General features: G+C 36.8%; 2 protein-coding genes across 4 annotated transcripts in view; one reads left to right on the forward strand and one right to left on the reverse strand.

Annotated features, from left to right (window-relative positions):
- Window positions 1-1,326, reverse strand: part of LOC107667799 (elongator complex protein 4-like) — a 32,204-nt gene extending 30,878 nt beyond the window's left edge. The window contains exons 1-2 of the mRNA XM_016459517.1: window positions 1,079-1,326; window positions 296-331 (exon numbers count right to left, since the gene is read on the reverse strand). Of these exons, the coding sequence (XP_016315003.1) occupies window positions 296-331; window positions 1,079-1,247 (205 nt within the window). The 5' untranslated portion in view covers window positions 1,248-1,326. The remainder of the gene's footprint in view (window positions 1-295; window positions 332-1,078) is intronic.
- Window positions 1,327-1,332: 6 nt separating this feature from the next.
- On the forward strand, window positions 1,333-15,367 carry LOC107667808 (mitochondrial inner membrane protease subunit 1-like). Of its 3 annotated transcripts, XM_016459523.1 has the most exons (6): window positions 1,342-1,438; window positions 10,767-10,892; window positions 10,989-11,077; window positions 11,867-11,993; window positions 14,430-14,540; window positions 15,282-15,367. In XM_016459523.1, exons 2-6 carry the CDS (start codon window positions 10,788-10,790, stop codon window positions 15,342-15,344), a joined length of 495 nt encoding a protein of 164 aa, XP_016315009.1. In that variant the 5' UTR covers window positions 1,342-1,438; window positions 10,767-10,787; the 3' UTR covers window positions 15,345-15,367. The 3 variants fall into 3 exon arrangements, with proteins under 3 accessions (XP_016315007.1, XP_016315009.1, XP_016315008.1); XM_016459521.1 differs by lacking the exon at window positions 15,282-15,367 and having other exon boundaries at window positions 1,333-1,438; window positions 14,430-14,789; XM_016459522.1 differs by lacking the exons at window positions 1,342-1,438; window positions 15,282-15,367 and adding an exon at window positions 6,386-6,522 and having other exon boundaries at window positions 14,430-14,789.
- The last annotated feature ends 349 nt before the right edge of the window (window positions 15,368-15,716 follow it).

Consider the following 15,716-nt stretch of genomic DNA (forward strand, 5'->3'; position numbering starts at 1 on the left):
TATTCTGTTACACCAAATACACCAAATAATGATCTTTAAAAAATAATATAATATACACACACTATTGCTATTTGCACATCTGGTTAGATGCTTCTGTGTTTCATTGGCTTTGGTTTTGTACTGTACACTAATGAAAACATTATTTTTAGTAATCAAATATCTTACCCATATTTTTATTAACCATTATGACATGCAAAACATTGGATGAGTGCAAACATAATAGCCAGAAATAATAACTTTTTCAACAACCTACTGGCATGACATGACAGTATAAAGACATTGGTTCATTGCTTACCTACAAGCAGCAGAGTTCCAACTGCCAGGCCGCCACCTACACAACAGTGCACATGTTTTAATGACAGAACACAATAATGTAGTTTATCTAAACATCAACCAATACCATACACTTCAAAAGATATCCCCATAACTTAATCAGAAAAGCTCACGTACACCTGCATTAAAATAAACATTTTCCTTACCAGATAACATTTTGCATTATTATTATTATTAAAATGTCTAACTTTTAAACTAGATGCAATCAATATACTGTGGGTAAGCTAAGCAAGTACCTTTATTACAAACTGAAATATAGAAATATCTAGAAATATAGTATATATATGCTATATAATATATACAGTGTATTATTTTTGAGTGTAGTATTTCAATTAAAGACAAATAAAAATAATTATAATTGTCATTATTATTATTGAACACATATTTCTCATGGAATTCTTTGTCACTTTTTACAGTGTATACATGCCAAGATAAAGTAATCATTACCGAATCTATATCTTACAGGACTTAAAATACAAAAAAATATTACATGCAATATAATAATATTTAATTATACCCTTAATAAAATAAAATAAATTGAAGGAATAAGGGCATTTCTCTGCGAGGTCTTACATTATACTACTTGCATACATTAAGTGTGACAGTGGTGCAGAAAAAAGTCTATTAATGGGGAAATCTTTCTAGATTTACTAATAAATATGAAGACGATAAAGTGGATAGCAAAAATATGAATATATTGCACATACACTTGACAGTGAGCTTAAACCGAGTGAATTGTACTGACCAATCACGTAGTCAAGCGAGCTGACGCCAGACGATACTAAGAGCTGTCCGTTCTGTACAGACGGTCTTGTACCAGGGATAGAAACTAGTTTTCTTCGGGGTTTTTTCTGAAAACTAGTTGCGTTGCCTGTGCTGGTGGATCCAGCCATGCCGCTCACGGGAGCCGCCATGTTTTTCTGGTGTTGACAGCAACGCCGGTGACGCTACAGCCAATCAGCGACTGAATTGCTGTTTTGTTAGCCAATCAGAAGGAGACTTGTTCAAGGACGATGATGCAACGAAGTTCAAGGTTGACTGCGGCTGCGTAGTGAACGTGTGATCAAGATATACAAACATCACGCTTTCAGTGGACATGAATCATGTAGGATTATTGTACAAATGACTGTATCGTTTATTATAATTCCATCACGTGACATTCCTGCAGTAGATAATATATGCATATCCTGCTATCGATGTTGAAACTGACCCACCTGAGCCATAATAACACTAAAATCATGATGCCCTTGTACTTTAGACAAGACTTAGGAAATGTAGTGAACAGATCAGATCTTCTTTTATAACCACATTGTAAATACTGAAGCTGTCATTTTAATCGTGTTATTTTTTTTTAAAGATTAATACATAATCTAGTAAAGATAGTTTACCAGATTCTAATAAAGACATGTACAATGTTACAAAAGATGTGTATTTGAAACAAATGCTGTTTGTTTTGAACTTTCTATTCGTCAAAGAAGCCTGAAAAAAACTGCTTGTTTGTATATTTTAATAAGTATAGGTCAGAATAAGCATGTTGTTTCATTTTTACATGAAAACATCTGTTATGCTGAATGACACAATGGAACATTATTTCACCCATATTTTGACATTTTTTTTTCACAGAAGTTATTTGAAACATTAAAGTAGACATTTTTGCATTTAGTATGCATTCTGTGTTATAAATATTTTGTCAATTTAATTTGATGCGGCCACCAAAATGGGACGGCTCGTCTTTGACCCATAATAAAACATATGTAAATCAGTAACATCCATATATTTACAGACTTGTAATTAATTTATAGGTGGATAGTGTGTCCTTTCGTATAAGTGAGTGTCAGCTGAGTCTTATCTCTGATAGTTTTGGCCATTCAGAAACTTATTTTTTTCCGTTTCTGTACCAAAAAAAAATCTAGATATCCTCTAGACAGGTCCCTTTATTGTTGAGGTGCTCTTTTTAGTTTGTCCAAATGCTGGTATCGCTTATGTTATTTTTATGATGTCAGCTTTATCAGCTCATATTGTTCCACACAGTGCTAATACTAACAGTCATAACATGTCAAATGTTTCCTGAGCAGCTTGCTTGGGTTTCCCCAATGTGATTCTCTCTGCTACCACAATCTGAGGTTAAGAATATAGTGGCATTGCTCAGAAGGGAAGTTAGATTGTCATCTGCGGAAGGTTTGTTTGCATTAGTGTTGAAAGGAAAGTAATAATCTTGGATGCCAGGACAATTATAGGGCTGTGGTTACTATTATTTGTGACCCACAGGAAGGTCATTTTACGCTCTGCTCTGAAAACTGCATTAATCTGTATTTTTTTCCTATATGAATTAAAAGATATCTATAATGTAAAAACAAAGCAGGCTAATTTGAAAAAGAAATCGGTGCTAGGGATGGGCATTTAGTGAATAGAGAATTGTAAGATTTCTCTTTTAGCCAAAACAGAAGGCCTATCTTGGGACATCCGATAAGATCTGTTTGCCTTTCAGCTCCCTCTTGGGTTCAGACTGCAGTCAAAGTTCATTTCAATAAAGATTAGTCTATTTATGTCACGTCATTGTTACAGAACTAGCTCAGCATCCCTTGAAATCGCTTCGCTTTTGTTCATATTTATGGGGATTGACTCTGTAATTGGCTTTAGTCATTATCTGGCTTTTAAAATTCATTTGATTTCCATTAGACTGTTGTAAAAATCAAGTGATGGAGAAAGGCATCCTTTATGTCATGCATGCAGACATCTGTCCTCCATCAACCAACCAGGTGCCAGCCTCGTTTTGATAGCTGCGCTGATAGTCTCCCGATTTCCAAATCTCTAGTGATCCCTTTCGATCCCTTTCACTGGACATGAAGGACCAATGAGAACAAAGAGAGCAATACAGGCCACCCTCAGCTGCCTTCTGCCACACAGATCGAGAACATCAGAGAGGTCCCCCCTCCTCATCTTCCTTCCATCTGGGTTCTCGGGGGAACGCCGTCTTAGTTAACACTATTCGAATCTATGTAATCTTCTTAAGTCCCGCAGAAGCTCCCAAAGTCGAGCTTCTCATGTATGTCTGAATTCAGATGGGCTGTGATAAGAAGCTCTGAAGCAGCCCTTGGGATTGAGTTCCTGTCTTTTTGCTCAGGATATTTTAAAATTTCAAATATTTAAAAGTTTACACATAATTTAAGAATTTTTTTATTGCCTCTCTAAATCCCAGAAGGGGATTCAGAAACTGAAAAAACAAAACAAACAAAAATATTTTATAGTACAGTATATGCAACTAGTCAAAAGTTGAAATAACATTTTTTCATGTTTTCGAAAATCAGCATATTAGAATGATTTCTGAAGGATAATTTGACACTGAAGACTGGAGAAATGGTGATAAAAATTCAACTTTGCCATCACAGGAATAAATTAAATTTTAAAATATATTAAAATAGAAAAGAGTTGTATTAAATTGTAATCATATTTCACAATATTGCTCTTTTTTATTGTATTTTTGATCAAAAAATTGCAGCCTTGGTGTAAGAATGTAAGAAACTCCTTTCAAAGACATACAAAAAAAATATTATTCCAATCTTTTGACCGGTAGTGTATTATAAATTAGTATAAATTTTTTTCAATACAATATATTTATTGTTTTCTTAACCATTCTTTTTTTTTTTCTGAATGTCCGGCAATCATGAACAATGGTGCTCAGAATTACAGCCTGCTTTCCAGTGTCACCTGGGCTGCTGTTTATTTTCTTTGCTATTTCAGGAGGTCAGCGGAGTGTTAGCACATTAGATGGTGGCATGGAGTCACTGTGACCTTTACACGAGTGTGACATCAGTCTCAATGCCTGAATTGGTGTTTGCACGCTTTGCTTTGTTTACCAGGTGTTTGCATTATGTATTTCATTGTAATTGACTCTTAAAGGGATATCTATGTGTTTTGCTGTAATATTTGAAACTGTTTGTGCCTCCATTTGATTTTTTGAAGTAAAACATTTATGTATGCCGTAGATTAGTATATGCAACTAGTCAAAAGTTGAAATAAGATTTTTTCATGTTTTCGAAAATCAGCATATTAGAATGATTTCTGCAGGATCATTTGACACTGAAGACTGGAGAAATGGTGATAAAAATTCAACTTTGCCATCACAGGAATAAATTAAATTTTAAAATATATTAAAATAGAAAAGAGTTGTATTAAATTGTAATCATATTTCACAATATTGCTCTTTTTTATTGTATTTTTGATCAAAAAATTGCAGCCTTGGTGTAAGAATGTAAGAAACTCCTTTCAAAGACATACAAAAAAAATATTATTCCAATCTTTTGACCGGTAGTGTATTATAAATTAGTATATATTTTTTTCAATACAATATATTTATTGTTTTCTTAACCATTCTTTTTTTTTTTCTGAATGTCCGGCAATCATGAACAATGGTGCTCAGAATTACAGCCTGCTTTCCAGTGTCACCTGGGCTGCTGTTTATTTTCTTTGCTATTTCAGGAGGTCAGTGGAGTGTTAGCACATTAGATGGTGGCATGGAGTCACTGTGACCTTTACACAAGTGTGACATCAGTCTCAATGCCTGAATTGCTGTTTGCACGCTTTGCTTTGTATACCAGGTGTTTGCAGTATATATTTAATTGTAACGGACTCTTAAAGGGATATCTATGTATTTTGCTGCAATATTTGAAACTATTTTTGACTGGTGTTAAAAAATATACAGTATATATGTTTTAAATGAATTGTATTAGGGCTGCAAGATAAATCGAAATGGAATCGAGATCGCGATTCGACAGAAGCTGCGATTGTCATGCGTATCTTTCAGTGAAGCACGGTTCTGTGATCAGCAGTAAATCTCCATCCAAAGGCCAGAGGGTCAGCTGTCACGCTGAAACTCCAAATACAAAGAAATCCAGAAAATGCCTATCGCTGCAGCTAAATAAACAGAAGATTCAACTGCTTTCATTGATTCAACGTGACTAATAAACACACGACTAATTATAATCCATAATTATGTCCCCACTGGATGCAATGAATGCCTCGTTTATAATGGGTTTGCATGTTTTTGAATCATCGCTTCGGCCTGACAGGGCATCATCACAATATGGTAAGGGGCATAACATTTCCGTCACACGCTTGAGGTATTCAGCCAATCACAATGCACTGGATAGCTGGCCAATCACAGCACACCTCGCTTTTTTAGAACGGAGCTTTGTAAAAATCGACACGTTTAAGAAAGGTGGGGCATAGAGGAGAAACAATAATGTACAGTATGTGGAAAATAATGTGTTTTTTGAACCTTAAACCGCATAAACACATTTCATTACACCAAATACACTAAATAATGTTATTTTTAGCAGCATCATATGACCCCTTTAAGGGGAGACTTGGAGTTAATTATCCAGTTGTTAGATAAAATTCATTTGGGTTCTGTCACTTCCCCGCCCAGGGAATCGTGTGGCAGATTCCGTGCTTGTTCCGAACACACAGGGGAATGTTCAGAAATTGAGATTTAATCTCAATTGTCTGAAGGTCTGTTTGATTTTGGCTAAACTCCATTTGATTCCAAGCAGCTGACTCACCCAGCCTCTCTCTCTCACACACACAGGGTGCCAGTGGAAAACCAGGCGGCCGCATATGGACTGTCTCTTGATATCATTCACTGGCCGTGTAATCTTATTATGCTAAATCCTTAATCCTCACCTATGCTGGATGCCCACAACAGTGACAGTGCTGGTGATTGGACAACTAGACGTAGTTGGGGATGCTGTGTTCTCCACCACACATTCTGCCAAGCTGGTCTGTATTACAGACAGTCTCTTGAGGTCAGGGCGAGAATGAGAGAGAGCCAATCAGTTTGAAGGAAACTGATGGATAGAACTAGAGGGAATAAAGTTCTGGATCAAAATTCTTTGTTTTTATCAGAATCTGAATAGTGTTTGTGTCACGGTGTGCCTACTGTGAAGGAGCGAGGAGACGAAGGAGATTCCAGAATTATCACAGACTTTATTTACAACAGGGAAAACCCTCAACAGGAGCCCTCACTGGGCTAAACTCGGGAACAGGAGCCAACTTTGGGCTGGATTCGGGGGCTGGAGCCCACACTGGAGCGAGCTCTGGTAGTACACGGGGATCGACGTTCACAATACTGGACGAAGGAGAACAGAACGGGCTAGAACTCAAATAGGGCAGATAACGAGGGGCAGACAGGTGAGGAGGATAACTAATAACAAGGAACACCTGGAACTAATAGAACTAAATGGGGACAGGAACAGGAAGGACCAAATAAGGGCAAGGAAGGCACATGGGGAGTAAAACACACACAACAAGGAACAGAGTCTGACATTACTCCCCTGTCTGACATAGCCCTCCGTGGGCTAAATTCGGGAACAGGAGCCCTCCGTGGGCTAAACTCGGGAACAGGAGCCCACTCTGGGCTGGATTCAGGGACTGGGAAAACACACACAAAACAAGGAACAGAGTCTGACAGTTGAGTTGCCTAGTTGGCTATTGTCCAATAGTTTTATTTATAGTTCAAGTTTGTGGTTGGTAAGATTTAATGTTTTTAAAAGAAGTGTCATATGCTCACCCAGGCTGATTTTATTTGATTAAAAATACAGTAAAAACAGTAATATTGTGAAATATTATTACAATTTAAAATATTTTCTGTTTGAATATATTTTAAAATGGAATTTATTCCTGTGATGCAAAGCTAAATTTTAGCATTGTCACATGATCCTTCAGAAATCATTCTATTATGCTGATTTGGTGCTCAGGAAACATTTCTTAATATTATCAATATTGAAAACAGTTGTACAGCTTAATGTTTTTGTTTTTTATGATTTTTTTAGAAAATGTAAAATCTTTTGTAACATAAATGTCCTTATACTTTCACTTATGATCAATATAATGCATATTTACTGAGTAAAAGTATTAATTTCATTAAAAAAAAAAATCATAATGTCCCGTTTTTGTTTTTAAGGTAGTGTAGGTTTATATATCTTTTTTTATTATTATTTTAAAAAGGCTGTACTTTATTTAGTATGCTGACAGTGTGCTATGCTTTAGTATTTAGACAGTTTGCACAAAAAAATCCTGTTAGAAGTCTTTTTTAACTCACCCTCCATGAATCAAGCCATACATTCGAACAGATAACAGAAAAGCTTTTTTTTGAGAGCCTCACCCCCTGATAGTTTTGTTTCTTAAGAAGATAAAATATTCTTTTTAAATACACCTGCAGAACTCTGTTTTGAACTTATGTGAATGCCTTCTTAAAATGTGTCAGATCAGGGCCAGGTGAACCAAAAGCAGCAAATTTTACAGGGTTTCCTTAAGACCGATTAGTTACTTCATTCAGGCTACCAACTGCCTAGTCAAATATTTCATTTTGCTCATCCCTAGTACTGTTGCTAACGGTTACTCTGTATTGTAGCCTACATCCGAAAAGATGCTTTATAGAGGTTTAAAAGGTGAGAATATATGTTATAGTTTGGGCAAAGAATCTGTGCCCGCTATCAACTGCCAGGGAAAACGGCTCAGAAACAATAGTTTGTTCGCCCCACCCTGGAGTTTGATAAGCAAAACAACAGCTGGCCCTTTCACTAACTACCTGAGATACGACTATATCCAGTCAGGCAGAAACATCCCTGGACGGAGGGGGCCTTTGGGTAGAGCAGCTAACTCTTGTACACCCTGTTTGTGTTGGGGGTATCAGACGTAATTATGAGGATTCAAAGGTGTGGATTCGATGTCTGACCGGAATGGAAAGAGAGGGGAGCAGGGGACAGAGGTATGGGGCGAGGAGATGGCTGGTGGGTAATGGGATTAGGTGTAGCACTTTCCATGACACACGGAGACAGACACCTGACACTTGGCCTGGGACTGAGATGGAGGAAGTAGGGGACAGGAGGATTAATTCCGCCCCATATTGGAGATGTCATTCCCGAGGCAATAGGGGCTTTTGGGATAGGGCTCGGTTTCGTTCAGTTTCTGCTCGGCTGGGTCGCCTTAATTCTTTTGGTTTGTTTCAGGAGAAAAGATTGAGGTTTATCCTTCATTGGACATCCAGTGAAGTTGTTCTTCTGAAGATTTGTTTTCTAATTGTGCAAGAGCTTGATTGAGTTTCTTGTTGGAAAGCAGTTCGACAACTGTCAAACGCCAAGTCATTGAAGTGTTGGGTTATCTTTTGAGCTGTTTCTCTGCCAAGTGAGATTTTGTGGATGTGTACACTCTTAAAAATAAACATTATTTGTTGGCATTGATGGTTCCATGACGAAGCTTTAAGATAAATGGAATCTTTCCATTGCACAGAAGGTTCTTTGGGGAACCCAAAATGGTTCTTCTATTGCCCTCTTCTGGAACTCTTATTTTGAATGGAATAGTTCACCCAAAAATGAAAATTTGCTTAAAATCTACTCACCCTCAGGCCATCCAAGATGTAGATGAGTTTGTTTGGAGAAAGCATTACCTCACTTGCTCACCAATGGATCCTCTGCAGTACACAAGAGTGTAGAGTACACAATAATACACAAGTAATTGCCATGACTCCAGTCCATCAATTAACATATTATGAAGCAAAAAGCTCCATGTTTGTAAGAAACAAATCCATAATTAAGAAATTTTTAACTTCAAACCATTGCTTCTGGCTAAAATAAGAATCCTATATTCAATACAGTATATTGCTATTTCCAGTGATAAAGTCATCTTGTCTAAATCAGGAGAGAAATATGCACAGATCAAGCACAAAAAACAGTTCTAAACAAATATGCATATATATTTTTCTGAGAGGACAACAGGAGATTTACTTTTTCAATGGAGGAAGGGACTGGGATTTTGGCTGGAAGTTAAATGCCTAATGATGCCTTTGTTTCTTATAAGACTGGTGAACTGGAGTCATGTGGATTACTTGTGGATTATTGTGATGGATTTATCAGCTGTTCGGACTTTCATTCTGACGGCACCCATTCACTGCAGAGGATTCATTGGTGAGCAAGTGATGTTAAATTTCTCCAAATCTGTTCCGATGAAGAAATGAACTCATCTACATCTTGGATGGCCTGATGTGAGTAAATGTGAGGTGAACTATTCTTTTAAGAGTGTACCAACATACAAACACAACCTTTATTGACTCACGCACGCTGCTAGCTTGATGGCCAAGGAAAAGTCAATAGTTTGAGAGAGGATGGACTGTTTATTCAGACAACGCACCACAGTTTTATCAAGGCCGGGGTGCGAGGACAAACAAAAGACCTCATGTTCTGTTGCTATGGCCATAGCGTAACTCTCTCTTTTTTTTCAGCCCGAGGAGATGAACATGTGCCTGCTAGCACCGTCACCTGCTCCCACAGGTGTAGATTGGGTTGTCTGAGACAGGGTCAGACGCCCAGGGGTCACTCTTTGTGTCTTGTTGATGGGTTGTAGAGGCTCCTGAGAATGAAACACCATCTCTAATGATCAACTTTGGTTTCACAGTTTTAACCGTTAGCCATTAAATGTGTGAGGTGCATTTCCCCACCAACACCACCTCAGTGACAAAGTGTTTAAAACTCTCTTTCGACCCTCTGGCACAGGCCTGTGTCGTCAGGTTTTGTCACTGAGTGAGATTTCCAATTGAGAATTTCCATACAAATTTAAGGTTTCCATTTGGAGTTGCAGTGTAGTGGTTAGAGCATGTGCTCCAGAGATGTGGTTCTCACTAGCAATACAATAACTAATAAAAATGGTAATGTGATGTTATATTCTAAATTCAGGGTCTTGAATCTACCATACACCAGTGTTATTTTAGTATTGTTTATACTGTTATAGTAGTTATTAATATAATTTATAACTTTAGGTTTTCTGTATAAACATATGTCAGTTATTTCTAATTTTCAGCATTTCTAAGATCGATTTAGCTTACATTTTTCATGTAATGTTTATATATTATATACAATTACTGAAAATGGTTTTTAATATACAAACGTATGCTATTTTGTAAAAACTGTTAGCATGCTAAAATCTTCTCCAAGGATGTTAATATGAAATACCAGTGAAAAGTGTCTGGTGGATATATCCCTATATCAATTCAACTAACCATTCAGATGCATCGTTGACTAGTCCATTTCTAAAATACTAAAATGTACACATGCTTAATTTTTATGCAGGTGATGATATTTTGACTAAAAATGACAAGCTCATCTTTTAAAAAAAAATTAAACGTATGCATGGATGAATCTCTCACAATAAGATCAATAAGCTGCAGTATTGTATTATCCCTTTTCCATTTCCTCTCCAGTAATTACTTGTTACTCTTCCTGAAAACCAGATTTAATTTTTAATTTCAGACTTCATTTTCATTAACCTGTTTTAGAACTCAAACAAATCAGTACATGTGTACAATATCACCTTTATGACAAAATCAGTGTTGGTTGTGAATAATTGTTTTTAAATGTAGACTCTCTTTTTTATTATTTCAGGATTTATGAAGACTTGGCAGGATGTTTCGCGGTTTCTTTGTGAAAACGATTAGCTTTGTCGGTTACACCGTCCAGTATGGCTGCATCGCTCACTGTGCCTTTGAGTATATTGGCAAATTTGTGTCGGTAAGTTTCTTGGAGCTGTTTGGTCAAAGCATTCCCACTGATAGTAAAAGAAATACATTTAAATGTTTATTTCTACCAACAATTCACCTTCAACAGTGTTCAGGACCTTCCATGGAGCCCACCATCACTAACCACGATGTGTTTTTTTCAGAACGAGTAAGCCGTCACCTCTGTCGAATACAAAAGTGAGTATCAAATGCTTACTTTAGCTTTTATTTGACATTTGTGACCCTGGACCACAAAACCAGTCTTAAGTGTCAATTTTTCAAAATTGAGATTTATACATCATATGAAAGCTGAATAAATAAGCTTTCCATTGATGTATTAGGATAGGATAGGACAATATTTGGCCGAGATACAACTATTTGAAAATCTGGAATCTGAGGGTGCAAAAAAATCAAAATATTGAGAAAATCGCCTTTAAAGTTGTCCAAATGAAGTTCTTAGCAATGCATATTACTAATCAAAAATTAAGTTTTAATATATTTACGGTAGGAAATTTACAAAATATCTTCATGGAACATGATCTTTACTTAATATCCTAATGATTTTGGCATAAAAGAAAAATCGATCATTTTGACCCATACAATGCATTGTTGGCTATTGCTACAAATATACCCGTGCGATTTAAGACTGCTTTTGTGCTCCAGGGTCACATTTAATAATAAGTTGTGCATATTGACAAGAACTATTACTACTATTGGTCATAGTTAGTATTAAACTTCAGTGTAACTCGTCCTGATCATTTGTATTAACAATATTTTCATCTGTCTGTCTGTCTGTAGAGAAAGGCTTCGTGGCTCTTTCTTCACATCTGGGCAGGAACGTCTCGGCACTGCTCGGAGAAAACGTGGAGCTGAAGGTGCTACTTATGACTGGTTTTGTGCTCCAGGGTCACATTTATTGATAATACTGTCATGCATAATCTTTTGAGTATCTGCTTTATTTTGAACTCACCTGTTACATTCTTTCAGAGGGGATATCGTAATAGCCAAAAGTCCTTTTGATCCAAAAATGAACATTTGTAAACGAGTGATCGGCCTGGAAGGGGACAAAGTTTGCACTAGTGGATCATCTGACGTCTTTAAAACACACACTTATGTGAGTACCTGCTGTATCGCACCTGACATCAGCTCTGCTTGAAGGAATTATTCCTTTTCCATAAACCCATAGACACTTTATGAAGTCCTTTACTACATCATTTTACAGTCCTTCTGTCTCTCTTTTTTTGTATAAACCACTGTGTTTACTCTTAAGGTGTATGCATTTGAATTTCACATGCTTTCACCTTCGTTGGGTAAAACGTTTACCTTATGGCAACAACAAATGCTTGTTTCTCAGTTATCGGTCCAGAGAGAGCATAGCCACCCTGTCACTGAAATAGCTGTTATTGCTTTTTTTGTATCACTTGTTTTTTTTCCACCTTGACTATGTGTGGTTCTGGCCTGTAATTTTTCCCGAAGCTGTTAGTGTTAGTGCCAGATGAGTAGAGCAAGTGATAAAGAGAAAGGAGAGAAAGAAAGGCCTGTCACCGCAGTCATTTAAGGTAAAGAAATACAAACCCTCAGATGAACAAGGACCCAAGATTGTAGAAGTTGGCTCACTCTCTGTACTAGCCATCCTAAACCAATTGCAAAATAATTAAGACAGCAATGTACTGATGCAGTCTCTTCTACTCTTAAAATGTTTGAAAAGTGATTAAAGTATGAAATCTTAAAATGCTAATCTAATTCAATAGCAATGGCATCATAGCAGTATTAACATACTGAGTTTTAACTGCTCTTCCTTGCATTTATTTGTGTACTCTATTGATTTTTCTTTCAAATGCTTATCATTTTGTCACAGTTGTTTTGTGTTGATACTTGTTTATAGCTAACAGAAAATGTGACATGTTTTCTATAATTGAAGTAATGCTAATATAAGTCCGATCTGTAACTTTGTGGTATCTAATAACATTCAGAAATATCAATGTTTCATAAACATTTTTTTGAAAAGAGTGTCTTGGCAAGTATGTTTAAATACTATCTTTAGCATGACAGGGTAATTTGTTTGTTCCTATATATAAAATGCCTTTGCGTAATCAATCAAACTGCTTTGAGCAGTCAATCAAAGATAGAACATTAATAACTGATTTGGCTGTGATATCTTAGGCAGCTGTTTTCACTGCATGTCTCCAAACCACAACACGTTCCTGGGAAAGATCTATAAACAGGAGAAAATGTGTGATAGTTCAATACAGTGCTGCTGGAACTGATCCTGAAACTTGCATTAGTTAGCGTTTGTGAATTGCCATCATTCTGAAGTCAATGGGTTTTTGTTTTGTTTTGTTTTTTTTCACTCATGATTTTAAGCTTTTACGTGTCTTGAAAAAGGTGGTTACTAACTAGTAGCTAAATAGACCACAGAATTTGTTGAGGAGGCTGAAGAGTTAAACTCATCTACTCATTAGTCCATATTTACAACCTTGTTGTATGCTCATGCTCTCACAATCAACAACAGTAACCATAATATGTTTCTAACATGCTTCCCATTTGTAAGATCGAACGCAGGGTTTTCAACATTTGTGTTTGGTCACAGTATGGTGTGATTTCTCGTATGCTTAGCTGACAGACAGGACAAAAGCTTCGATTCAGAACAGCAGATGATGATGGGCTGAGATTTCTTGTGGATGGGATCAAACGTATGTTTCCATGCTAATGAGAGTCGACTGCAAGGCGACTCCATGCTGACATATGTTTATAATCACGATTCTTTCGCATTTGTCGATGCATTTGTTTGCAATACAGAAGGTCAGCAAATCACTTTATGGGTCATATTTAGTCATTCCCACACATTAGTGCATTAGACGGCTTTGTTAGATATCTAGTGTGATTAATTGAGAGTATCAAATCCTACAAGATTCTATGGAATGCTTCAGAAGATTCTTTGGAATGCTACTTGATGGGGAAAAACTATTTGAAAAATTCTTCAGTTCGGTCAGTGCCAGATAGGCATCTCCATACTGTTATGTTTATAATGACAACGTGATGTGTTGTTCATCCTCTCCTCACATATAGAGGGGGTGGAGGGGACTTAATTAGGGGCTTGACAGCCCCACTCTCCCTGTGTGATGAGATTATTCCTAATTGATGTCAGTGTGGATCAGGCTTCGCTCGGTTGCAAGCCCAGCCTGGCAGGTCTGTCCGTGGTCTAGACCCATGGAGCAGCTCACGGAGGCGTGGCTTCACCCCTCACCGAGAGGATAAAGAGGGTGGGGTGGGGGGGTGCGAGGCCCCAGCGGTCATTAAAAATGATCCCTTTCCGATCTGAGATGAGCAGTTAAGTCATGTGAACTTTCTCACTGTTAGGAACTTCTTTATCCTCTAATCCGGGAAGAACCTAGGGTTTCAATACGGTGTGCTGCATATGAATGCGTTTCATAGTGGGGCGAAGGATCATTTTAGATGAGTGTGGCTGCAATCAGAATAAATTGTACTCATTTTCTCAAGTTAGCATGGTGGTTTAAAATTTTGGACTTCCAAATCTGCTGTAATCTAGGTACCAAGAGGGCATGTGTGGCTGGAAGGCGATAGCCTTCAGAATTCCACAGATTCCCGAAGCTATGGCCCAATTCCCTATGCCCTGATCCGAGGACGCGTTTGCTTAAAGGTAATGAGGATACAGTCTCATTTCTTGACCTATACACTTCCCCAAAGGCCAAACCACAAGCTTTTTGAGTTTGAATTGTTGCCCTTTTATGTAGTATTTTTTAATGAGTCTCAAACAAGCAGTACAAATTATCCTTTCTTAATTTTACTTTTATTTGAAATTGCAAATAAATGAACTCAAAGTATAATTTAGTAAGTGTCTCAAGAATTGAGTGCCGTCTTCATTTGAAACTGTTTTCGGCTGTCGACTCGTATACGAGCATCGTATAAAGCATCATGTGCCCATGACCCTGTAAACAGGTCTCCTCACCTTCTGTCAGGCCCTGATTGGAAAGTCAGAGGCAAATGATATGGGGGTGGAGGGTCTTACAAGGACAAGATGTGTTTTCTCCATTTTTTTGAGTTGGAAAATGTATGTTTGAAGTTTAAAATAATATAATGCATAGTATGTTCATTGAAAAAATGTACAAAAGCTGTCACTGGGGTGATACCTTTTCAAAAGCTAATAATATGTGTACCATTTAGATACTAATATGTGCACTTTAAGTGCTAATATATACCTTCAAGGTACTTATATGCACCTTTTAGGGTTAAAAAAAAAAAGTACAAAGGTGTACCTTTTGAAAGGATACCACCCCAGTGACAGCTTTTTCCTCAGAGTATAATATAAAATATTATATACAATTCATAAAATTTAATGCTGCTTTTTTTTTTCTTTTTTCTTCCCTTTTTTTTTTTGCAGTTGTGGCCCCCACATAGTTTTGGCATATTGGCTGAAAGTCCAAACAATGGGCGCATTTTATGAAGAAGCTGTGTTCATATATAGTCGCAATGTAAATGACATTTTTGCAATGTTTTAAAATAAATTCATATTTATAATTCATGTCTGTTTCATTGTTTAGGGCAAATAAGAATTTATGATATTGAAAAAAACAATGCATCATGCCTCAAAATGCACAAATGCATCATATCATCAGCAACATCATGCTGCAATCAATGGTTTAAAATGTTAATGAAGAAACTGCATTAAATGCTAGGAAGATCTGGTAAGGTTTTAACACAGACTTGTGTTGTTTCAAATAAGTTTCGCAACGTTCATTAATGCAGCTGAACCATAAGTAACACTCTTTATATTTAAATTTCTTTTTTTTTTTGCATATAAACATTTTCACCAAAA

Source organism: Sinocyclocheilus anshuiensis, unplaced genomic scaffold, assembly GCF_001515605.1.
Source record: "Sinocyclocheilus anshuiensis isolate Anshui unplaced genomic scaffold, SAMN03320099.WGS_v1.1 scaffold2313, whole genome shotgun sequence".
Classification (NCBI taxonomy): Eukaryota; Metazoa; Chordata; class Actinopteri; order Cypriniformes; family Cyprinidae; genus Sinocyclocheilus; species Sinocyclocheilus anshuiensis.

Bases quoted from the DNA above. Each gene is read 5' to 3' on its own strand.
- LOC107667808 (XM_016459521.1), top strand. From the start codon at position 10,788: ATGTTTCGCGGTTTCTTTGTGAAAACGATTAGCTTTGTCGGTTACACC. The intron at 10,893-10,988 runs GTAAGTTTCTTG...CACCTTCAACAG, and splicing joins ATATTGGCAAATTTGTGTCG to TGTTCAGGACCTTCCATGGA. The intron at 11,994-14,429 runs GTGAGTACCTGC...GCTGTAATCTAG, and splicing joins TCTTTAAAACACACACTTAT to GTACCAAGAGGGCATGTGTG.